Source organism: Zootermopsis nevadensis, unplaced genomic scaffold, assembly GCF_977971745.1.
Source record: "Zootermopsis nevadensis isolate Lab colony 2312 unplaced genomic scaffold, Znev_1.0 Znev_ptg000001l, whole genome shotgun sequence".
In the NCBI taxonomy this organism is placed as follows: Eukaryota; Metazoa; Arthropoda; class Insecta; order Blattodea; family Termopsidae; genus Zootermopsis; species Zootermopsis nevadensis.
The window spans coordinates 7,390,077-7,417,090 of NW_028259133.1; the positions used below are offsets into that span (position 1 = coordinate 7,390,077).

General features: G+C 38.1%; 2 protein-coding genes across 4 annotated transcripts in view; one reads left to right on the forward strand and one right to left on the reverse strand.

Annotated features, from left to right (window-relative positions):
- The window catches only part of LOC110831775 (uncharacterized), a 99,152-nt gene that overhangs the window by 22,187 nt on the left and 49,951 nt on the right, over positions 1–27,014 (reverse strand). Inside the window, exon 6 of one of the 3 annotated variants that reach the window (XM_087342361.1) lies at positions 11,948–13,713. The exons of 1 other annotated variant lie outside the window; for it this stretch is intronic. In XM_087342361.1, coding sequence (XP_087198487.1) covers positions 13,643–13,713 — 71 coding nt within the window. In that variant the 3' untranslated portion in view covers positions 11,948–13,642. Of the gene's footprint in view, positions 1–11,947; positions 13,714–23,803; positions 24,167–27,014 lie in introns of those variants that run through there. One more of the 3 variants, XM_087342367.1, reaches the window with a different exon arrangement.
- Positions 17,588–23,621, forward strand: LOC110831858 (protein CFDP2-like). The gene is made up of 2 exons (XM_087342379.1): positions 17,588–18,627; positions 22,776–23,621. Exons 1-2 carry the CDS (start codon positions 17,881–17,883, stop codon positions 22,812–22,814), a joined length of 786 nt encoding a protein of 261 aa, XP_087198505.1. The 5' UTR covers positions 17,588–17,880; the 3' UTR covers positions 22,815–23,621.

Here is a 27,014-nt window from a genome sequence, read left to right on the forward strand (position 1 = left end):
TCAGATATGTTGAAGAATGGAGTAAAATTTCGAAAGCTTGATCAGGTTTAATTAGAAGCCCATTAGCTCACATTTGTAGTCACTCACTCTACACTACATTTTCCGAGACCGTCTTAAAATCTGACTAGTTAAACCACTGTGAAAAAGGTGACAAAACTAGTATAACTATATGCCAATTTCATTTTTAAGTAATTTTTCTAAGTACTTGAGGTGATTTACAACACTTATGCATGTAGGATTTCAGATTTTCACGGTAGTGAGACTGAAGATGGCTGTTTTCTGGGTTGTTGCGCCGTGTAGTCTGGTAGAAATTTACCAAGAACTTCTACCAGACTACAAGGCAACCCAGAAGACAGCCATCTCCATCATATGCATACTAACAACATATTTCTCCCATAATAACTTGGTTTCCGGAAGATGTATCATTCACATCAATAACAAAAAAATAATGCATGTCGGAGGAATATTATGTGATTTTGACTGTGTAAATCAAAATATTATGTTAACTAAATTACAATTTTATGACGGTTAATCAACATCCGCACACTTATTCAGATCCTAACAGATAGAAAACAGAAGATTAAAATAAAATTTCCTAACAATATTCAGAATTTTTTCTCGAACTGGGAAACAATAAAACATGGAGTTCCCTTAAGACCACCTGGGGCCCTTGCTTCCCGCTATATATATATATAAATTACATTCCTCCAACAATAACTCATGAAAACCCATAACATTCGCTGATGACACAAGTGGAAGAATTGCTGGTAAAAATTTTGATGATTTTTGTAAATGGTTCAGTGCTAACAAGTTGACCCTAAATTCATATAAAACAAATCTAATAACGTTTATAAAATAATTCGCCATAATATATGCCTGAAGTACTGGTTGTAACAGAAAATGTACGGAAAAGTCAGCAAACAAGAAATTTCTTGTTCTAAAAATTGATAACCACACAAACTAGAAAAGTCATATTGATCAAATGGTTCCAAAGTTAAGTGGCGCATGTTATGCAGTTACATCTATGTTTCATGTCGGAAACAATTACAGTTTTTTCTTTCTTTTTCGGTCTATAACGAAGTATGCAGTATTTTGGGGGATACATTTATGTAACAGCAAACAGATATTCACTTGACAAAATATAATTTTTAAAATAATGGGTAGTGTCATATCTAGAATTCATGTAGAAGTCTTTTTAAGAGATTAACGATCTTAACTCTTCTATGTGAATAAATATTCTCATCAATAAACTTCATTGTGAATAACAAAGAACATTTCCAAGCAAATTAGGCTATACACAATAATAACAGAAGGCGTAAGCATCAGCTTCATAAGCCTCTTGCCTATCTCTCGTGCTTTCGGAAAAGTGCATTCTACGCTGGCATCAAAATTTTCAACAATCTACCATGTAGTCTCACGAGTTTTATGTCACAATTTAAAACAACGTTAAAAAAGATGCTTAAAATCCCCACACTCGTTTTAGTCTGTTGATGAATTTCTAATGTTTGAATATAATTCATAATGTCTTTGAAGGTTTTCTTGCCTTTTTAATATTAGTAATATTTACTTGCTGTATATGTGTAGACTTATTTAAAACATTTCATTAATTTATGTGAAATCTTTATTTATTTAATGTGAAAAGTTTATAATAGTTCGAATTGTACATGCACATAAGTATTGTATTTTTATGACTTATTACACATCCTATTGTCATCTAACTTATAAATCCAATGAATGTAACAATGTGTATGTATGCATCATGGCCCAATTGGCGTAATGAACAAATATGGAAGCTTCGTGTGATCTACGCATCTTGTTATCTTATACAGTGTTAAATCCGCTATTTCTTCGGAGCACATAAAATATTACTGACTCCTGTGACCTGTGAATTCTATAGCAGAGAGAATTTGACTAGCTGAGCGACTACAAACTTCTCAAGTACCATTTTGCACCGTCTAGTTAGTTTACCTAATGAAGCACTTGCTGATGCCTACAAATGTTTTACGAAATTTATTTTCCGCATTCAAAAAATGAATATGGCGACGGAGCGAAAGTTTGAGAAGAGACAAAATGAATGAAAATCAACGTCACTACCTCGACCTACTTGTTTCTTCTCCAGAGAGATTGATTGTAAGTTACTAATTTTTTTCCAGTGGAAAGTATTAATTACTAGGCAACTAAAAATTGAGTTGCCGTTACAGTTAGCGGTGTATTTGTATTATCGGAAAATACTTTCAAAATTTGCATCGTACTGTTAGAGCAGCCTCACACTTAAAGAAATAATCAAAATGACTAAAATTATTTTTCGAAATAAACATTTATGATACATGATTTAGGAGAACACGAATTAATTTATAGCGTGTGATTTTTTCCATTTCATTCAATGGAAAGGTAGTGATGAATCGGTGAAGAATTTTATACGAAAGGAACATAACAATCTTTTTCAGTTCTATTAGTGCAAACTGAAGTCAGTAAAATACGAAAGAGAATCAAAATACAAAGACAACTGTTATGTCCAAAACAGAAAGCAGGAGTGCTAACACTGGACGACAAAGTGTGGTTATTGATCGTTGTAATAAAACTATTTTGTCCAGAAATATGTACGAAATATGTTACTACATGTTGATGGTGCCGAGTTCTAAGAATGCTTTATAATCTACGTAGACTATTTTGGATGGTTTTAAGCTTTCATGTCGGTTCATTGACAACTTGAACACCGTTTCTGAATGATGTCACCGCATTGATGTACGGTTCATTGCCAGCGTTTCGGAAAACCTTTGCCTGAATTTAAAGGAAAGGAATAAACAGGCAGGATCATATAGTAATAATTTTTAGAAGATGAAACTGTAAAATCATAACTAACTTAACATGTTGTTCCAACTATAATATTCGATACTGTCACGTACACATTTATAAACTTGTACATAAATACCATGTAGAACAGATATTATGCTAAGGTATCAAACTCCTGTTCTCTATGAAATAGAAAAACATAGAGGAGAATGTAATCTCTGAGAGATACGGAGAATGTAAGTTTGTGCTTTAGTGGGGAGACTGGATGGCGTGGAATAGACAGATATCAAGAAAATATATGATACCAATTACTCAACTAGCATTAAGTCTCTAAGTTGTGAATCCCACAAATACAAAATTCCGCCTCTGAATTTGAACTTAACACATTACACAAAACTGCTTCCTTATCACTGTCCTACTAAATTTATTTCAGTGTTTTAAAGAGTCACTTCTTAGGATGTTCCTCCTTGAAGTTTCTGAATTAATTAAATTTAATTATACATACTATTCCATCTGAGCATTCTTAGCGATGAAGTGAGTGTTTACAAATAAAACCACCTTAATTATACAAATTTTAAATTATAAAATAGCATTTTAATCATAATCATATAGAATGGTTACTTTGATGGTTATATTTGAACACAATTAATAACGGATACGTCGGCCATGAATTGAAGATTAATTACTAATCGAATTGAATAGATGAGATGCTAATAAAAAGTACAAAATACCCTGTGAAGCGCAGTAAAATGACAGCGTTCAATAAACCAATATAGTTTTAACTGAAATCGAAATCTGCAGTTATGAAGGTAATGAACTCCGGATAATGGAATGTGCAGTACAGTGACTTGTGCAAATGGGTCTCTACCTCCTGTAAAATAATGAATTTTAAATAGGATTGAAGTCTTAATAATATTACAAAGATATAATCTTTGGACTTATTTTCGTATTGCTTTCTTTAACGAAAATCCGTCTATAGCAAACTCATATAGGGGAACATAAAAAATTACATTATAAACGGTGAACGAAAAAATATATGGAAGGAAGGGGTTGTGGAATAGTGTGAGGTATAAATATCAAATAAATTTACAATAGCTATTATCTGACGAAATCAACCGTGCCCAGTATCTCAGGAAGATCGTGTAATGCGCCAATCATCAAATTGAAATATTCGGATGATATAGCCAAGTGACTGTCAAATTATGCTCTGCGGGACCTAGATTTTCAGAAGTTGCTAATAAATTAATCCAATGGCGATGTCCAATGACACGTAAAATATTCTATATTAAAGTTACAAGCTATTAAGGATAAGAACCAAATCAAATTTTCTTTAAGCTGGCGTTGAATTTCAACAGGAAGAGAATCAGGAGTTCTGAATTCTTTGCAATCAAAACTTTTAAGCAGAAATGGTGCCAACTTCTAAACGTTCTCAAATTATAAATAAATTTATTAAAATTCTACGCATTGTATGTCTATTATATTTTTGAGACAATATGCCTATAGAGACCACACAGCGACTTTTCAAATATGCAAGTTTACTTTTTAGTTGCAGTATACGAGGTGCTACCCAAAAGTTCGGGGAATATGAATTTCACGCTCAAACTGGTTGTGGAATGGCCTGCCGCCGCTAGATGGGTCGAGCAGTACTCTTGGTGAATTAGTGTGCCAACAGCCGTGAAGGCGAGAGACCGCGTTCTTGAGACTCGTGCGTTTTTGTAACGTTGTTTTTTAGTGGTTCGGCGATTTTTTAAACCTGCATAAATGATAGATTTTAAGGAGCAAAGAATCTGCATCAAATTTTGCTTTAAGCTTAAAAAAACTGCTGTAGAAACCCAACGCATGCGTGTCGAAGCATTTGGTGAGAATGCTATGAGTCAAAGTAAAACTTTTTTGTGGTACAAACGCTTTAAGGATGGACGAACGTCTGTCGACGACGATGAGCGTTCAGGACGACCATCGACAAGCACAACTCGCGAAAGTGCGATAGGCTATGGTTGCAGATCGTAGACGAACAATCCATTATGTTTGTGCGATCGTAGGAATATCGTACGGGTCCATGCAACGAATCTTGTCCATTGCTGCAAAATTTGTGCCGAGACTGCTGAGCAACGACCAAAAAGAACATAGCATTGCTGTCTGCACTGAACTCAAAGTTGAAGGTAGAGATGACCCCAACTTCATCTCCAAGGTCATAACCGGTGATGAGTCATGACCCTGAGACCAAGCAGCAGTCGTCGCAGTGGAAGTCGCCAAATTCATCGCGGCCAAAAAAGCACGTCAAGTTCGCATCAATGTGAAGTCCATGCTGATCGTTTTTTTTTATATCCAAGGCATTGTCCACAAGGAATTTGTTTCCCCCCCCTGGTCAAAGGTTCAACAGGAAGTTTTATTGTGAAGTTTTGAAGTGGCTACGGGAAAGCATCAGGCGCAAATGTCCGGAAAAGTGGGAGAACAACAGCTGGGTTCTCCACCACGACAACGCACCCGCCCACATATCGCTCGTTGTTCGGCAGTTTTTGGCTTCCAAAAACACGACAGTGATTCCCCACCCACCCTATTCACCTGACCTCGCCCCCTGCGACTATTTCCTGTTTTCAAAAATGAAATTTCGTCGTTTTGACACAATTGAGGAACCCAGGCAAAATCGCAGGAGGTGCTTAAAACACTCACACTTGAAGACTTCCAAGGATGCATTGAATCATGGAAAAAACGCTGGGATGGCTGTATCCATGCCCAAGGGGACTTCTTCGAAGGAGACGGTGGAAATTAGGAGTTATGATGAGCAATTTTTTATGGGCAAATTCCCTGAACTTTTGGGTAGCACCTCGTAGATTTGAAAAAATATATTTCATGATACAGCTATGAAAGAACAAAATACTGAAATACTGACCTATAACGGAAATCGATCTTTTAAGAATTCGGCTCACGTTTAGATAAGTTTTTTTCATTTTCCTTAATTCGTAATGAACAAGAGACTTACTACTGTGCTTATATAACTATTTTCAAAACAACCCACCTTTCTACTTTATGCACACATTGAACTTAAGTTAATTTACACTATTATTCTGACAATTGATAGCATAAATTAATAAAAATAAGGAAAAAACCTTTCGGCCTAGAACAAGATAGGAGAATAGTGATATTAAAACAGACCTTAAAGAAAGGGAGAGTCAGTGAGTGTGTGGCTTAAGTTAATCGAAGTAGAGCGACGAGCTTTTGTAACCATGGTAAATAAGCTTCGGGTTCCATTAAAAGGCTAAGAATTTCTTGACTGCCTGAGCGACCACAAACTTCTAAAGGAGGACTCTGCTAAGTAATTTCAAAAATTTTGAGAACTTACTATTGTTTTTAATATGTTTCCACGCCAGCGCAATTTGCAACTTTACAGAAAAACATTAATATCTTCCCTGGCACTGACTTCACACTCCTTAATATCGACAGACAAAACCAAAACGAAAGTCTTTCAGGCTATCAGCCTTGTCAGTGTGGGTGTTAATTTGCACACTAACATGGTATGTCGTGAAATATTTAGTGCGATATAATTCAAGATGTCATGCCATCGCCATATTTACATTTTCACAAAGTAAACACTAAAGATGGCTGTCTTCTGGGTTGTTGAGCTGTATTGTCAGGCAGAAGTTTACCGGCGTTTCAGAGGTATTTGCTGCCTACATCATCAGGGCAATACGTAAGCAGCTCGCGCAAAGAAAAGTAGCCTAGAACTGTACGCACATTTGTACAACCCCATGTAGGCATACCGTGATATTCAGGATGAGAGAAAATATTTTCCACTGAAACTTTGGTACCTAAATACGAGCCGACACGACATCGACACCTTTAACGCCGCGAGAAACAAATCTCGTATAGATTTGTATATTGTGCGACTACATTTCCATAAAAATAATTTCAGTGTTTATGGTTTTGCCCACGAGCACAGATTTCACTTATCAAGTGGTCCGCTGCATCGACACTGACTTCAAGAATCAGAACCCATTTTGAGTCCATCCAAAAAATCAGTAACGTGTTCAGAAGAGCTGACAACTGGTCCATACTTTGAAATACATGAATTCAGTCCACGTCCTAGCATATTATTTAGCATGGTTTTTAATATTATCCTCCATTCCGCTGCTATCTTTCCTGAAGTGTCTTTCCTTAAAATTTTCTGAGAAAATTTTTTACTGATTTTTCATATCTCCATCTTGTTTTCCTTGATTTCTTAATTAGATAACGCAAAAATTCGGTTCAGAATATAAATTATGAAGCCGCATTGAAAAATACAATAAAACTGCACCTGTCGTGTACTTACTAAGTTACTGTGCTCCGTTCGTAAAATTAAGGCGGAATGAGGACTGTAGTTGAAGGGGAACATGCAAATCGGAGGAGTATTTGTATAGTAAAACTTATGTTTCGCGTCTTGCCTTCATTAAAGAAAAGAACGGAGCTTTAATAAAATGTTCGCATCTAGCTCAGAACGTCACGATAATAAGGCTCGCTCAATTACAGAAAATTCTGGTTTGGTGGCGAGCAGACTGTTCTTGTCACGTATGAGGAGAAACAAACGAATTATAATTCCGCGTTCAAAACAATTTGCAGAATATAATTGTATTATACTTTTATAATCGACAGCTAATTTGACTTATACGTCAGTTTTAGTAGAATAAAACAATGTAACAAATACGTATGTGCGCATGTTAATGATTAGGGCATTATGTACTTCGTTTTAAGTATTACAATTCATTAACGAAAAACATTTTGCCAAGGGTGGGGTGGGAGGGGGGATGGTTACACTTAAAGAACTTGCAAGAGATTGTAAAGAAATTTAAACTACTACGAACAGAAATGCATCAGATGAAAGTAACTAAATACTATGGTTACTACACATCTACTTCAGGTAGAATTTTTTAAAAGAATTACTGGGTTTACGAATTTGTCATTCGTCTAGTAGCTTCTGCAAACAGAACACAATGTTTCGGAGATTATCTGCTTCTGCCCCCAGGTGAAAAAGTGAGATATGTTCATCAGAAATAGTTAATCTTAATCACTGAACTGGTGAAAGGAGAAAGATCTGGTTCGAAAACTGTGTATTCTGTTCAGAACACAAGACGATTTATAGAGTCCAAGAACCTGAGAAATCAAATTGCAATAAACCATCGTCAGGAAACTTTAAGATTAGAATTGCTTTACTATGAGGTTCTATTATGCATTTAAACGCTACCATACTTATTTCTAAGACCATTATATGAGTTTCCACCTTAAAAATATATAAAATCCTCTATAACATATTTTACAGCCTTAATAAATAAACGCGTAGTCGGAAAAGTAATTTTTAGCTGCCTTTCTTTCTAAGTTAAATTTGGCAAGCCACTATTCTAGTCAAATGAGCCGCTTATAAAATAAATGTTCGTGGTGTTTTACGAAAATTTAGTATTTAATTCTTCTATAATATAACCATTTATAAAGGTCTACATATTTTGAAGGAAATATACAAGAATTAAATAACATTTTGAACCCGTAAACTGTGCTATAAAATAGACTATGTTCATATTGGGCGTCCTGTATACTTGATTGTATTGCTTGTTTGATTTTGTTGTACGCAACTGGAAGAGTAAGAATTTCATTCAGAACATTCCTATCTTAACACTCTCAGGATCTAAAATTGCATTACAAATTATGAAGCAACAAGTTATTATAACAGTTCAACTCTTAAAAATATTATTTTAATAATAAACGTGTTGTTTAAGGCCTATTTTGTTAATAGAATATATATTTATAGAGATAAATGGAATAAATATCATTTTCCAATCAGTTCCTACTCTGCTGAACGAGTATCAATACTCTTTAAAGACAGAAACATGAAGGGAGTTTCCGTTTCGCTGAGTGCATAGACCTACTCAGTATCAACACTATACGTTACAAATTTTTGTTAAGGAAAATTCTTCATATGGAACATGCTATACTACCAGATATTTATACTGATTTAATAAATTGATCACCCACAAAATGTGCTGTAAAGTATTTAAATAAAATATGTTTAAAATTCTGACACAGACGTACACTACAAAATATTAAGCTAAATACTTTATAAAGCAATTTCAATTAATTTCCTTGAAATATAATTATTGCATTGAGTAAAAATTACGTGTGGGACACACGCACAGCAGACAAACACACTCGACTATAAATCTGTAATTAATACTCACTCCTATTTAAAATTTCCCGTTTGTTCACAGCTAAGCATAGATCACTTTAAAACACTTTACTTGTGTGTTAAAATCAGTTTAATATTGCTGTAATGCAACTTCACTGAAATAAACTGCACACTACTAAACACACTTATCGCTTTTACTGACTGTAACAGAGGTTCCGTAACTATCCAATAAACCTTCCCATTTCTCAGTACTCAAATACACAGTTTCGACCACATACAGTGGTAGGACATAAGGAAAGAACCACCTGTAACATCCCCTTCACGCGGTTAGCTACTGAGTGAGTGGGTGGGGATAGTCCTGGGGTTGATACTGTCTGTCGTCACTCTAACCCCCTCTATATTCGGCCCAACAATCGTCACTGTACTCCGAGATCTTCTAGCAGCATCCAGTGAGCATAAGGGATGCTGGAGAGATTCGACTGTACCACTAGGAAATTTAGTTCCAGGCGCCGGCGCTTCGATCCGCGGAGGCGCTGTACCCTCTCCCTCTCTCTTTGCCTCTCTCTCCCTTCACGTGCAGTAGGCCAAAGGTCACCCACCACCACTACCACCTGGTAACGCTGAGCTGTTCCAACGTTTTACCTGACTCAATTCTATTTAACAAGCGGGGCAACGCCTCACTGAGCGTATGACCAAGTATCATCGAAGACCGACTTTGGTTCGTTGTCTCGAAGAGGGGAACTGCAAAGTACTTTCTGTGGTTTACACAAATAAGGCGATGAATCACGTATACGTGCTCTTAGTGCAGTTTAAGTTGGCAGGACTCAAAGGTTTATTCCACTCGGCTCATGTGAAGCTTGTGAAAATGCTGCTCTGGACCAAGTTCTGTCAATAACTAAATGACCTGCATTTCCTTTCCTTTGCATCATTTGCTTGTTGCTGTTGATTATATTATTAAAAAGCAAGAGTAAAGCTGTCCCACTATACGCCATATAGGCGCTTTGGGTGAGAGGTAGTATAGGTCCCAGTCATGCACTACCGGGAATTTATCCGGTACCCACTGGATAGGAAGCTGAGTTGGCCCCAGAACTGGTCTGCATACAGAGACTACAGGAAATATTCTTTAAGTTACGCCGGGTTAGTTTATATTTATATTATTATTAATATTAGTATTAAATTATTATTATTATTTGTGAGCTTTAAATTTAGACTTCTGAACGTGGCTGTGATTTTACTGTTTTAAAAGATGTTTTGAGCAAAATATTAAGTGCAAACTACTACTCTTGCGTTCCCAAATTGAAACGATAGCTTCATCTTCTTCTACAAGCGACCTGAACTTGGTAAAGGGCTGAGTCCGCGTGTTCTCGGCCATTGCATCGGAGCATTTAAGGCCGAATTTAATAATTTTAATCTTCTTCGTATAATTTAGTGGCTTCATTTAAATACACCATTAACTTTGAACACAAATTAATCTTAGATGATCGTCCTGGCTGCTGCGCCCTGTGGCATCACAGATTAATCGCTTGTTCTGTTGTAAGCAGGGCACAGATACATTCGCTTAAAAGTAAGAGAGCAGAAGTGTAGGACCAAAAACGTCAGTAATCGCTCCACAGACCACGATAACAGACCACACCCCTATATATAAGCAACATTGTGCTTCTAATATTGGGACCCGGCAATACAAGAGCGTCGTTCATTATGGAACACGGTTAACAATGTGTGGTACCGGGCCTCGGGTTTTAGCTGCCGTGAAGGAGTGCGCATTACAATTGCAGTGTTGAGATACAGCACAGGCGAGGTAACAAGACGATTTGCTATAAACATATCCCACTGAAGTTTGAGGTTCTTACGGAGGTTAACAGGTTGATGTTGAAGATGACCGTCTTCTGGGATGTTGCGTCGTATACTATGGTAGAAGTTCACAGACGTTTCACAGATACATGCTGCTTCCATTTTCAGGGTAATACGTAAGCATTTTAACATCTCAGAAGACAGACTTCTTCATACTCGTCGCCGTGAGAATCTGAAATTTCATCATGTCGACGTTGGTTTTCTGGGTAATAACGCGGAGGGCTTGTAGGTAGACACTAAAGCTTCGAAGGAACACAATGCTTCCATTCAAAGCTCTAAAGTATTGTTTCGAAACGTTGATATCTATCTACAAGTCCACACTGCGTTGGGACCCATATGACCAACATCCACGAATCCTGTGACTAAACTTGTCACTCCGTGTATACATGCTACTAAGTGGTTAGTAACGTTCCAACCGTGAGGTGTTACTTCCCATCAAAATATTAGTAACCACCTACAGGCTACACGGCGTCGCAAACCAGATGAGGACAATCGACATAAATAAACTTTCACAGCAAAGCTAGCAACACTGTAATCTTGACTTACAGCCGCGCGCCTCAGGAAGACTAAAGTATTGAAGCATAAAACATGGTGACGACTAAATGGTGACCTTGAAAAGTGGATAGTCTCTAATTTGGTCAAGAAATTTCTTGTATGTATAACACCTGAAGGTTCAATACTTTGTTCACAAAAATCTCCACTGAGCACCGTACTCAAACAGATGAATCCTGTTCACACCTTCCAATACTAGGTCTCCAATATAAATTATACTCTTACCATCCCATCTGCGACCATGCCTCCCAAGATACTAGCACAGATCTGAGGCTAGATCAATCAGGGGGACAACAGATAGGTTTCCTATCTGACTTCGCCCATTTTTACGTGAAGATGGAAGCAGATTATAGCTGCAGAAAAGTTGTAGTTTTATCACTAATACTACAGACGATGAACAATGTCCAAAAGAACAATTTTACATATTACTCTCAATTTGTGTTTAACTTTACTGTTAAAGACCAAATTTCACTCCTACAGAAAACAAGTAACATAATAATTATGTGTACTCTTTTTATTTTTATGTTTTTAAAAGAAAATATAAAGAGAGAAAATGTTCTGGGCTGCACAATAGCAAGAATTCTCAGAGTTTAACGGGCTCTTAATTTTTCCTTTAATGCAATTCTGATTTGTTACCGCCAATACAAAATATTTCAACATTGCCACACTTTGAAAGGATTTATTACCTACCTCTCATTATATATCCCTACAGGCTGGAGACAAAACAAGGACACAAACGTATAATTAGTTTTCTCTGCGTTTAATTCTAGACATATTTCAATATTAGCATCTATTACAACGTCTTCATTTTCTTTATAATATTTATATTTTCGTCCCAACATACGAGTGCAGTTATTACACAGTAATGAATTAACAAGTATTTTTATAACCTCTGTTCAAAGACCCTTGTTTGAAAATTACATCTGTGTTTAGAGTAATCTGTCACTCACTCACTCTATGGTGCAGGATATTTTTTGAAGGTTCATCACCGTGTTAACAAATGCCCGCCATCGAACTCTATCCTGAGGTAGCTGCATCCAGTTCCCTCCATCAATCCCTTTATCCCTAAGGTTCATCTTAATGTTATCCTCACACTTACGCCTAGGTCTCCCAACCAATACCTTGTAAACACCAGTACCCTACCCCATGCGTGCTGCATGTCTCGCCCATCTCATTCTCCTCAATTTAAGCACTATAACTCTGGTGAGCAGTACAGGCCGTAAGGCTCATTATCATTCTCCGTGATCCGTCTTCCTCCCATTTTTTGTACCATGGGGTCGGAGCCGACCCCTGGTGACATTGAGAACAAGTTCCCTCTGATAGGGACCTCTTCATATGTTTCCTCGGCATAAGATCCAGAAGTGGTTTGCCGTTGCCTTCTTCTGTGTGTAAATGGAGTAATTGTTGGGATGCCACGGAGAAACCGGAGAAGCCCCGGAGGAAAACTCCGTGATACCTGGATCACGGCCTTGCCCAACACAAGTTGTAAATCCGGGCACCACCGGGAATCGAACCCGGGACCCCAGGATTACAAGCCCAACTAGACCATCGTGGCGGTTTCCTTCCTTTTAGCCTCAAATATTTTCCTCAATATCCTGTTCTCAAAGACCCTCAATCTACATTCCTCCCTCAAAATGAGAGACCAATTTTCGCACCCATACAGCACCCATGGCAAAATTACACTTTTGTATATTTTAACCTTCAGTATTTTATATGCGACGGGAGGACAGAAGATTTTAAACAGAAAAAACAAGAAGCATTCTAGGAATTTAACCTGTTCTTGATTTCTTCACGAATGTCATTCTGACCTGTTAGTGTCGTCCTCAAGTACTTGAATTTTGTTACATTTTTCAATGATTCATTTATTATCCCTATATTCTGTTTCTGTCCCGAATTCTGATGCCGAGATATGATCTATACTTTGTCTTTTCTGCATTTATTTCTAGACCAAATTCCCTACCAGCCCATAAGAGTGTTTCTGTGTTCGCTTTTATAATATTTATATTATCGCCCAACAGATTAACATCATCAGCATAGAACAAAACCTGACGTGTCCCATTCAATTGCAAACCGTCCTGAATTTATTGGACTGCAAATTCTAAAGCAAAATTAAAAAGCGGTAGAGATAGAGCATCTCCCTGTTGCAGGCCATCCTGAATATTAAATGTGTCGGACAGATACTTATTTACACGAATTTTGCTAGAGGTTTCACCTAAACACGTTTCAATTAGCCTGACTAGCTTCTTACGTACACCACATTCAAATAAAATACTCTAAGAAGCTTCTGTTTTAACTGAGTCATAGGCCGTCCTGAAGTCTATAAATAGTTGATGTATTGTCCCACTGTACTCCCACTTCTTCTGAAGTATCTGGGGAATGCAGAAAATTTGATCAGTTGTACATCCATTACGACAAAACCCACACTGATGATAAAAAATAATTTCACTGACATGGAGTCAACCTCGCCAGAAGTACGTTGTATAAAATTTTGTAGTCAGATGATAAGATAAGATAATAGATTCCTTCCACTGTTATGGTATTTCCTCTTTATTCCACAAAGAATAAATAAGTTTGTGCACCTCGGAACGCAACGTTTCGCCACCTGCTTCGATCAATTTGGCCGGAATGTGATCAGTACCCGGGGATTTATACTTTTTCGACTTCAATAGCAGTTTCCACTTCGACAAGGCTAGATTCTGGCACAAATAACTCAGCCGTATGTATATCTATCTGCGTAATATAATATACCCTATGAACATTCAACAACTGGTTAAAGAATTGTGTTTACGTACTGAAAATTCTGAGGGGATGTGTGAGCAAATAACCATTCTCATCTTTGATATTATTAACTATAGGAGAATAATCTATACGTCACCTTAATTATACATGCATTCGTAAAATATTTGTATAAAACACATTTACTGTATTTTGACTTTTTACTATCCTGTTACTTTTCCTGTTTTGTTTTATGCATTGCAGTGAACTTTGTTTATGTCAACTAAAAAGTCTTTTGCTTTCACCAATATATCATTGCAACATAAAATGAAATAGCTATATGAATTAATGTTGAGCGTGTTTACTTCCGTTTGCCAAGGGATTACTTTTTACTGCCATAACATGTATGTGCCTCATACCTACTCCAAGTTTTACGAAGAATTCTGAAACGAATGGTAGCAAGCATTTCCAGAATATGCTTAGCTCTTAATATTCTGTGTGAATGGGATTCTGATTTTGTTGCAGTAGTTCCAAAATACTATAAATTTGATATTATATTGACTTCATCATAGATGCTGAAATTGTTTTGGAATAATTACCTTTTCCTATGAACCTGCTAGGGTCATGACCGAGATAGGTGGAGTGTCTTATTTCACTCCTAAGGCACCCGTTAAAAGTTTCAATACAGGCCTGCTTATGTAACAAGTGTAAAGCAAGAATATAGACTCCTTAAACAAGAAGATGGCTGTCTTCTGGGTCGTTTCGCCATGTAATCTGCTAGAAGTTTGACTACTTTAAGTAGTGGTTACTGCCACCAACATCAGGGCGATCACATTGAGTCAGCAAACACCTCTGAAATGTCAATAAACTTCTAACAGATTACATCTTCGCAAGAACTCAGAAGACGGCCATCTTAACACTCGCAGCCGTGAGAACATAAAATCTCACTCCTTAAACATGCTTTAAATTAATGGCTCTGTACACGTGTGGATGACACGCGATACGTGAACATCAAAACCATAATACTGAAATAGTTGACCAGAGTTCGATATACCATGTCACGGGTTATGCCTGTGAACATATAAAAGTTAAAGAATTAATATAGGCCTGTCTGTAGCCTATGGCATAGTCATTACTGTAGTTTAATTACGAAGAAACTTGTTCCATCGCGGTAACACAGTGAGTAAACATAATTACATTTCCTGCAAAACTTGTCAGTACAAACTTGGAAGAATAATTGAACGAGAAATTCAATAACATATGGAATGATCCGAATACAGACCGCTGGGCCGGACCGAGAACAATCCATGGCGATATTAATGATACAATTCGATAGCTTTTTAGATTGGTTCTAAGATTAAAAACAGGACTGAAATTTTTCAGACTGGATACTTTTCCTATCCTACTGTAAAATTATGAGAAAAAATAATAATTTAGGTTGCCACCAAATTCTTAAAAATCCAGCAACAAAGGTTGTCATACAATTAATAAACAATACAATTAGCTTTAGAATAAGCAAAATACTATTACGCTTGAACTGCGGCTTCATGACATCCGTACAACATCGGGATTCGTTCGGAAAGCTGGCAGATTATCAAGTTATTTGTTTATTTCCCTCCAGACTAGCACAAAACACGTAACACCGTGCCTTGGCTAGCTGCTTTGTTCATTAAATTGGCTCTAAACAAACAAACAAACAAACAAAACATTCTACCAAGAAGAAAAGCATAGTGCTTGGAGCAAAAGACGTCGTGAATATAGGCTCACTTTTCATTAATGACGAAAAACATCATGCTTTACATTTCCTTTCAGATGTTCTGTGTTTTTGTCAGCGACCATATTCCTCATTTCCACTTTTTGAAGAGTACATTGGCTGTTTTAATTTATTCAAGAAGCTTTCTTAAATGCATAGGACATAGTCTGAGCGTTGAATAGCAGAAGGGACACAAAATATCAACTGGACGTGATGTGGAAGGAAGCGGTCATGGCCTGCTTGAAAGTTTAATACCAACCTTAGCCTGGAGATCCTACGGTAAACTACAAAGTCTTAGTCACTGTACACGACCTCGCATCGATAATCGGATAAACAAATTTCAGAATATGGAAAAGAATTTCTAACCAAGGACTACAAAGTGCAAGATAATTAGAAACAGTGTTTCATTAAGAAATATAAATTCATTTTGTTATTTTAGAATACTGTACCATCTACTGGGCATACGTAGATACTCGTAGATCGGGTGACAATTGGTTGAAACGATAGTGGCTTATTTTAGGTTACTATTTTTCAGTTTGCCTGCAGGTAAACTTCATGGGCCAGAGTCCGTGACAAACCTAAAATCGCTCTGCTAATTACTAAACTCCTGTCTTTTTAATGGAATGCGATGGTTCGTTACGATGTTCACAAGAGCCCTCCGCTCCACCGGCCACTATCCTGAGCCAGATGAATTCCGTCATAGTCTATTTTAGTACGACCAGTTTTTGACGTAAATACGTCTATAAGGAAGGGTGATTCGGCAAAAAAAAGTGTAACGAAAAAGGGAACCGAAACAGTGTAACGAAAAAGTGTAATGAAAAGGTGACAGGAAAATGTGTAAGATCCGATAACAATGGTTACCTAGGTAACGTCGTGTTTACTCGGCATTGTTGTTACCTAGGAAATGTCATCTGTTTACTCGGTTTTATTGTTACCTAAGAAACGTCATCTGTTTATTCCGCATTGTTGGTACCTAGGAAACGTTACATATGAAAAAGACAGGAAAATCTGTAAGATCCGATAACAATGGTTACCTAGGGAACGTCGTCTTTAATCGGCATTGTTGTTATCTAGGAAACGTCATCTGTTTACTCGGTATTATTGTTACCTAGGAAACGTCACCTGTTTACTCGGTATTATTGTTACCTAGGAAACGTCATCTATTTACTCAGCATTATTGTTACATAGAAAACGTCACATTCTCCGGAACAGTGATTCCACTGTCACTTTTTTATTTTTGACGTAATTACGTCTATACGGAAGGGCCATTCCGCAAAAAAGTGTAACGAAAAAGTGACAGGAAAATGTGTAAAATCCGATAACAATGGTTACCTAGGGAACGTCGTGTTTACTCGGCATTGTTGTTACCTAGGAAACGTTATATTACATTACATTACATTACATTACATTACATTACATTACATTACATTTCATTACATTACATTACATTACTTTACATTACATTCATCTACCACAGACCCATCTTAAGCGTAACTAATTCAAGTTTACCCAATTGTAAAGCATGTATAAAGGAAATATTTAGAATAAAGCCAATATATAAACTTCCTTTCCGTATAAATGTATTTACTTCAAATTCTCCGGAACCACTGTCACCTTTTTAGTTGTCCTCTCATCTAGACTTATGCTTCCTGAGTGGCCTCCTCCCCTCAGTCTTTCCAAACCAAAACTGTGTTCGCATTTCCCATCATAAACAGCGATTATTTCCCTAACCAGTATCAACAACTTTATTTCTGTAATGGAGACGCGTGGCCTTCTCGAAGGTATCACCACCTTGTCGAAGGCAATCTGCCGGGTGAGGAGGCTTGCGTGCTCAAATGACCCTTAGGGCTATGCCGGCCTGAGCTTCGGCTCATGGTAGGGTCACCCAAGCCGGACAGGTCTAAGGAGATGCGCTAGACTAAGAGTGATACCCTGGTCCTCCAGGTTGGGGGTTGGGTGTAGGGCTAACAACCTTTCACCTTTAAAAAAAATATGTGTTACGAAAAAATCAACCAAGCCTCGGATCAGGACGGACTCTTTGGCACGACCACGGCAATTGAAAAAGGACATGAGATTTGGTACCTGGAACATTAGGAGCCTCTATAGGGCTGGGGCACTGAAATCAGTGTGTAGGGAATTAGGGAATTATAAGTTAGACTTAGTGGCAGTGCAGGAAGTGCGATGGGAGGGGGAGGGCACGATCCCAGTGGACAATTTTACATTTTTCTATGGAAAGGGGAATGACAATCATCAGCTAGGGACGGGTTTTTTTGTTCATAGCAGAATTAGGGCAGCAGTTAAGAGAGTAGAATTTGTTAGTGACAGGTTGTCTTACGTAATTTTGGAAGGACGTTGGTGCGACATCATTGTCCTTAATGTTCATGCCCCAACTGAAGACAAAAGCGATGATATCAAGGATAGCTTTTATGAAGAATTGGAATCAGTATTTGATACATTTGGCAAGTATCACATGAAAATTCTGCTAGGAGATTTCAATGCAAAAATTGGGAGGGAGGATGTCTTCAAACCCACAATAGGCAGCGAGAGTCTCCATGCACTTAGTAATGATAATGGCGTCAGAGCAGTGACCTTCGCTACGTCAAAAGATTTAATTGTAAAAAGTACAAAATTTCCACACCGTGATGTTCATAAATACACTTGGACTTCCCCAGATGGCAGAACACACAATCAAATAGATCATGTTTTAGTAGATAAGAGAAGGCAGACAAATGTAATTGATGTGAGATCATTCAGAGGAGCAGATTGCGACACTGATCATTATCTGGTGGTAGCAAAAGTGAGGGAGCGGCTTTCAGTAAGTAGACGAACTAAACAAAATTTTGACACAGAAAGATTTGATTTGAAAAAATTAAGTGAGGGAGAGGCAAAGGAACAATATCAAGTTGAAATTTCGAATAGGTTTCAAATTTTAGAGACAAATGAGGATAATGAAAGTGTGGACATCAACAGGGAGTGGGAAAATGTCAGAAACTGCATCAAAATTTCAGCAAAAGAGAAACTAGGATACTACAGGAGAAAGCAAAATAAACCGTGGTTTGATGAAGAATGTTCAAAATTAATAGATCGAAGGAAGCAAACAAAATTTCAATGGTTGCAGAACCCAAACAAAACAAATGCGGATAATCTATGTAACGTGAGACGTGAGGCTAGTAGAACCTTTAGGACTAAGAAAAGGGAATACCTGAAGGGCAAAATTGCTGAACTTGAGACAAATAATAAGGAAAAAAACATCAGAGACCTGTACAGAGGCATTAATAACTTTAAGAAAGGATATCAACCCCAGACTAATTTGGTAAAGGATGATAGTGGCAATTTGCTTGCAGATCCAATAAAAATTGTGAATAGGTGGAAAAATTTCTTTAGCGAGCTCTTAAATGTTCATAATACTGGTGATATTAGACAGATTAAAATGCATACAGCTGAACTGTTGGTGCCAGAACCTAGCTTAGATGAAGTGGAACTAGCCATTGGGAAGTTGAAAAGTTATAAATCTCCAGGAATTGATCAGATTCCGGCCGAATTAATTAAAGCAGGTGGCAAAGGGTTGCATATGAGGATCCATAAGCTTATTCAGTTAATTTGGGATAAGGAAGAGATGCCACATCAATGGAAGGAATCCATAATTATTCCTATTTATAAGAAGGGGGACAAGACTGAGTGTGGTAATTACCGAGGAATATCGCTGCTATCAACCTCATACAAAATTCTATCCAACATTCTTTTGGCAAGATTAACCCCATATGCGAATGAAACTATTGGGGATCATCAGTGTGGGTTCAGACGAAACAGATCAACGATTGATCAGATCTTTTGCATTCGTCAGATACTAGAGAAAAAATGGGAGTTCGGTGGGACTGTACATCAGTTATTTATAGATTTCAAAAAAGCCTATGACTCTGTGAAGAGAGAAGTGCTATATAATATTCTTATTGAATTTGGTATACCAAAGAAGCTAGTGGGTCTAATAAAAATGTGCTTAAATGAAACCTGCAGCAAAATTCGAGTAGGTAAATATGTATCTGAGACATTCCTCATCAAGAACGGTCTAAAACAAGGAGATGCTTTGTCTCCCTTGCTCTTTAACTTTGCGCTAGAATACGCCATCAGGAAGGTCCAAGGTAGGCAGGAGGGTTTGCAATTGAACGGGACACATCAGCTATTGGCATATGCTGATGATGTTAATTTATTGGGGGACGATATAAATACAATAAAGAGGAACGCAGAAGTTTTACTGGAGGCTGGTAGACAAGTGGGGCTGGAAGTAAATTCAGAAAAAACTAAGTACATGTTAGTATCTCGTCATCAGAAGACAGGCGGGCAAAATTATCTTAGGGTAGCTAATAAATCCTTTGAAAGGGTTACAAAGTTCAAATATTTGGGAACAACAATAACAAATCAAAATGATACTTGTGAGGAAGTTAGGAGGAGACTAAATTCCGGAAATGCTTGCTACTTCTCAGTCCAAAATATTTTGTCTTCCCGTCTGATTTCTAAGAACCTGAAAATTAAAGTATACAAAACAATAATCTTGCCTGTTGTTTTGTATGGGTGCGAAACATGGTCTCTCACTCAGAGGGAGGAACACAGATTGCAGGTGTTTGAGAATCGGGTGTTGAGGAGGATATTCGGGCCTAAGAGGGAAGACGATGGGGCGTGGAGAAAACTGCACAATGACGAGCTTAAAAATCTGTACTGCTCCCCCAGTATTGTGAGGGTGATTAAGTCGAGAAGAGTGAGATGGGCGGGACATGTAGCGCGCATGGATGGGACAAGAGGTGTGCACCGGGTACTGGTTGGGAAACCTGAAGGGAAGAGACCGCTGGGGAGACCTAGACGAAGATGGGAGGATAATCTCAGGCGGGATCTATCCGAGATAGGAGTTGAAGGAAACTGGATTTTGTTGGCCCAGGACAGGGTCCGGTGGAGGGCTTTGGTTAATTCGGTGATGAACCTTCGGGTTCGGTAAGCCATCTAGTTAGTTAGTAAATGGAGACGCGTGGTGTTTTCTTTGAGGTGAAAAAGAATGTTTAAATACTGATTGGTTAAATTTGTCCTCAGAAGAGGTCATTTTTGGTACTCACAAAAAACAAGGATTGATATGAGAGTGTACGAAAAACAATGTCAGTCTGTGACAGGAATTTCAAACTTCCAGATACTAGGGAGACGCATTTCACTGAGCTCTATGATTTGGTGGAGAGTATGGAAACAGGTTACATCATACAAGGTGCTGGCTATCCGGAGATTTAACCAAAGAAAATGTTAACAGCAATAAAGCAGTATAATGCTTCGATCCGCAACAAGTCAAATCATCGAGATAGCAAATTTGTGGAGCTATTTTGCTCTGTGGTGTTTCACGAAGGCCTTTAGTTTCACAAAATATATTTAGTACGATTTGAGGTTTCCACGTCGTTGAGTCTGAAGATGGCTATCTTCTGGGAGGAAAACTCCTACCAGCCTGCACGGTGTAACAACACAGAAGTTAGGCATGTATTCTACTGTCTGAGACAAATTCCTTAACACACCCATTTACAATTTAGCCCTATACAATTTATCACATTTCTCGTTAATTCTTTCAAAAGACACTAGCAATTTTACTTACGTGAGGCTCCATCTCCGACGGGGGCAGAGGATTTTTCCTCTAGCCTCTGAGTCCAGACCACATATGGGACTCAGCCAGTCTCCTATACAATGGGTACCGGGGTCATTTCCCGGGGGTAAAGCCGGCCGGGACGTGACGCTGACCACTCACCCCATCTAGTGCCGAGGTCACGAAAGAGAGGAGCTGTACCACCTCTCCCCCCAAGCGCCTGTTTGGCGTATAGTGAGACAGCTTTTGTGCACTCCTTCTTCGACGTTCAATAAATCAGTGTATCGTCATCAGAATATTTATGGGTTTCGATCAGTTCTGAGCAAACCTTCGACGGTTACGGTGCATTGTCCGACTGTTCCCTGCTGTAGAGAGTTTCGGTGTGTTTTCGTGTATTGAAACACCGGATGACCTTTGTGATCCCCATAAGCTGATGTAGCTCGCCAAGAGTCCTTGTAACTTATCACATGACAAAAGCATTGTGTCGCCGGAACTCCAAAACAGGTCAACAGAAGACATGGGGAAGCTGTATGAAATGTATTATGCGTCACATATCATACCGAGAGCCTTCCTTTCTGATACAAAAATTATGATTCGCATGCAGAAACAATTGGTTTATAAATTCCTATGATGTTTTGCAGAGAGTGTATCTATAGTAACCGTCACAAAATTGTATTTTCCAGGTTCACGGAAAAATCGTGCGATGCTGCAACACAAAGCTAGCAATGCTATACTGGGACTCAGAACCACGGAAAATGGTGGGGGGGAGAGGGTACTTCCGTCGCCTTAAAGCATTCAGACTGGTGGCGGGTACAAGATCAACGTGTAATTCTGTATACAGAGTATACACAAAAGAATGGTGCGCTTTCAAAAGTTAATACAAAATTTATTTCTCACCTTACATGGGCACAACATACACCGTCAGCGGCTGCAACTGTCCAAGTTTCTCATGTGTTAATTACAATCCTTCAATGTGTGCACCCTGGGTCACACGACACACATCCACACGGTAATCAAACTCATCCGATCCAGCGCTGTGGAAAAACACGATTGAGAAGCACTCGTACATTCCTGTGAAAATGGGGTGGAGCTCCGTCCAGTTGTAGAATGTAATCGTCATAATTGGTATTCAGTTGGGGTAACAACCAGCTTTCCAACATGTCCAAAAATGAGTCGCCAGTCACAGTTGCACCATTCTTTTGTGTATACCCTGTATTTACAACCATGGCTAGCAGGGGAACTAGCAGTCAATAGTTTCAATGATAACATAGAAACAAGAAAAGTGACTGAACTATACATATTACGTGTGGATAAGAATAGACTTCCGCGCCTCATGCTGACCTGTCTTCCCACAGGAAAGAGAAGCTTTGACGCCTAAAGAAATGACTGCGTGATTAACATCAAGGAGTCGCAGCGGACGGAAGCTCAATGCATGAAGAAGAAGAAGAAGAAGAAGAAGATGATGATGATGATGATGATGATGATGATGATGAAGAAGGACTAGCAGGGGGAGAATTTCATAATGGTAAATACAGAGTACGGTATGCCAAAGGCTGGCGTTTTTCAATGTCTGTGGTTTCTGCAAAGGTAAGTTTACATCGGAATACATGTGTCACGATTTGAAAGAGATACTTGAACGTCTACTGACAAATTGCGAGAAATCAGCCCAAACAAAGGCTCCGACATTTTGTATGAGACATTTACTTTTGACGTTTCCAGATTCATAGAACTCTTTGGAACTTCCGACGCTACTCTTGTATATTTACTTCCTCAGAGTCTGTCATAAAAAATGGCTTAAAATACCGAAACCATCTGCATCGCAGCTGATAGTCCAGCAGAATTATTTTAAATCCAGTGGAGAGATATACTGAAATGTGACGTGACAATGTCTCTTAAAGTTATTGTTTGAGCAGTTGAAGTACAGTAACAATTCGATGTTTTGTTTCCTGCAAACAATAAATTTCAGTTACTCTGTACAGAGCCAAGCACTGTTATAATCAAACATCGGATTTCCAGCAACCAATGTGACTACCTGTAGACCATTGTGAAAATATAATTTATTTTTAGAAGTTAAACTAAACTACATTATAAAGCCGGAGTTTCACACCATGCCAGTGCGTCTCGCAAAGAACTTGCAGAACTGCTTTAAATAAAAAGTAATCATACACAAAATGTGACTTCAAAGCCACATTGCGTATGGAACTAAAGAGATTGTTTTACCTTGCTACTGGTACTTTATAAAAATCTAATGTGTTAATTTTAAACTTAGAGCTTGCTTTGCATATATGCTGTTTCACAGGCTACGTGCGTATCAACTTGTCAAATTAAGAACGTATCTGATGGTACTCACCTACGGACGCATTACGTAGAATCACTGGCCCCTGCTCCGATGCTGAGGGTGGCCGATATCATCAGAATTGCCAGTGCAAGAAACATGATTTCAAGAACTGTGAACACTGACACTATCAAACACCGTTCTTTTAACAGAATCCTCAACTACGTAATACGGTGTCTCTTTATAATCACAATCTGACTGGATTTGCACTAATCCCCGTCCTACCACCTACTGTAACTTCACCTCTATCCCCTGGCTTATCACTTGTTGATATCTGATTAATCTTGGTGACTGCAGGTTCCTGACATCCAGCTGCTTTGTTTTTCCAACCCCCATAGACTCCGCCGACAACCTGTCGTCTACTTGGTACTTCTTCTACTCAACGATAAGGATTTTCGTTCAGTTTTGTTCCTGTCAACATCAAAGATTCGTCACTTATGCGTCTGATACGCTTCTTCCTTTGGGAGATAATAATGGGAGACCGTTCACTCCCAGGTCCTTCAGGCGAATCTCTCTGCAGCATCCAGAAATCAAGTGCGACTATTGCTTTTCGTCTTTGTAACTACACTGGCAGTAATGGAGATTCGGACAAATGTTCAATCGTATTGTCCTCTGTTGCATGTCCGTTAAAGGGGCCTTATTAGGACACATGTGTATTTCATTTTGCTTGTGTCTACTTTTAGGAACACCCAGTTCATGTGTCGAAAGTTTTCGTGACCTAGCTACTGTTACTAATGGGTGTAGAACTTCTGTTGGTTTCAAACTTCTGACGGTTCCGAAATCTCGGAGTCTGTGTGTAAGCACAAGTAGAGTCTAGTATCAAGAAGCATGAGGGTGATTTACAATTTTCACGTTTATAAATCACTCTAAATGGATGTTGTCTTGAAGAAAGGCCGCCTGGATTCGATCCCACAGCTTCATTTCTTGCTTGACTAGGCTTGATAGCAAAACGGATTTCACACAAATATGCCATGATAGTCAGGACTTGAAGACTGACTCTAAGAGACTGAGGGTGGTAAAATTGCGTGTGTTCAGCAAATATATATTCCTAAATCATGAAGTTTAAACCAGAAGAACAGATACTAAACACAATTTGTGAAACACAGTTGTCTCAGTGTTTTCATAGCTTCTGCTTTTTTTCTAAATGCTTTCAACTTTCAGACAGTTGCAAAAGTATGGGATGACAAGGAGAACATAAAAGCTTCCAAAGTAGCTTGACTGATGAACATATCCTGCTGTACACTATTCTAGGCCTTCGAATACATTTGTTGTCAGAACACCAAATCGTGTACAAGCAAACGAATGAGTAAAGTAAAAGTAAAGTTTGTCCCACTATACGCCATGTAGGCGCTTGGGGGGAGTGGAGGTATAACTCCTCTATTCCTTGACCTTGGTACTAGATGGGGGTGAGTGGTCAGCATCATGCCCCGTCCGGCTTTACCCCCGGGAAAGGGCCCCGGTACCCATTGTAGAGGAGGCTGGGTGAACCCCAGAGCCGGTCTGGAAGCAGAGGCTAGAGGAAAAATCCTCTGCCCCCGTCGGGGATAGAACCCCCGTCGTCCAGCCCGTAGCTAGTCACTATACTGACTGAGCTATCCTGGCTCATAGCAAACGAATGGAGCATGATTATAATAAGTATACTGTTAGTCTGAAACTTCACATTTTACTGAATAAGAAAATTATCATAAAATATATTAACACATTTTAATCTCAGTTATGTCCCGCGCCGTAGCCGCGCGGTCTGAGGCATCATGCTTCGGTCCGGTGATACGGAATGCGCGCTGGTTCGAGTCTCGAGAAAAGAAATTTCCCGTGAGATCTTCGACCGGTGTGTGGGACCGGTACCGGTGAGGAAATTGGGGAGCTACAATGGGTAGTGAAATCTGGTCATGAAAACTAGCAATGGCTGGGGGTTTGTCGTGCTGACCACACGTCACCTTATATCTGGTTGGATAATCGTTTACCTCTGCTTAGGCATGTGACCGTGACGCTAGCAGCCAGCTAGTCGGCTTTGGCTCTCACAGGGTTGTTACGCCACGGATTAATTAATCTCAGTTGTACAGTGTTTAATAACAAGACTCATAATATAAAGTCAAAAATAGATCATTCAAAAATTAACATTAACTTAGGAACAAACAAATGCATTTCTACGGAGGCATGATGTTATTAGAACTGAATGAATTAGTCTGACAAAGAAACATCAAAAGGATTTCAGCGAAATAAAATGACAGAAAATTCGATATTTAAATAAACTGAAAAATTTATTATACTTATAAAAACCCTTCTTTTCCGACATTATTTAAGGTAAGAGTCTGCTTTTCAAATTTAAATACGCATTCCGGGTATAATAAAAATAATTTACCTATTAATTACTAACTTCTTGTAATTACCACAAATTACGATCCGTGTTCTATTTTGACACGTATCTCAAGGAAAATAAGTGTTTAATGCTTCCGAATATACGTACAATAACAACAATTTCAATTAAGGAAATCATAATAAATTTTGAATTTTTATACTGACCGAGTTCTAAAATTGTTCATTTATTTTATTTTTTTTAATATTTTATATTTTAATATTTTCCGTCAAATCACAGTTTTAATAAGATAATAAAATATAAAATATTTAAAATATCATTTCACACAAATTAATTTAACTGCATGTGTGAAATAATGAGGTAAATTGGTAAGGCATGAAGTTTAAGTAAAGTATCGTGTTCTTTTGAAAATCGAGAACTTCTACAAATCCATTCTTCTCATAGTAACAAAAATTCATTATTATTATTATTATTTATTATTGACTGCAAATGGGTTTATACCCGGTGGCAGTGACCTACAATAAGATACAAAACAATGAGACAGAACAGAACAATAAGATACATCAACACAATGAGACAGAACAAAACAATAAACAAAAGGACACAACAAAAACAATAAGACACAACAAACAATAAGATACATCAACACAGAGACAGAACAAAACAATAAAAAAGGACACAAAAAACAATAAGACACAACAAACAATGAGATACATCAACACAGAGACAGAACAAAACAATAAAAAAAGGACACAACAAAAACAATAAGACACACAAACAATGAGATACAACAACACAGAGACAGAACAAAACAATAAAAAAAGGACACAACAAAAACAATAAGACACACAAACAATGAGATACATCAACACAGAGACAGAACAAAACAATAAACAAAAAAACACAACAAAAACAATAAGACACAACAAACAATGAGATACA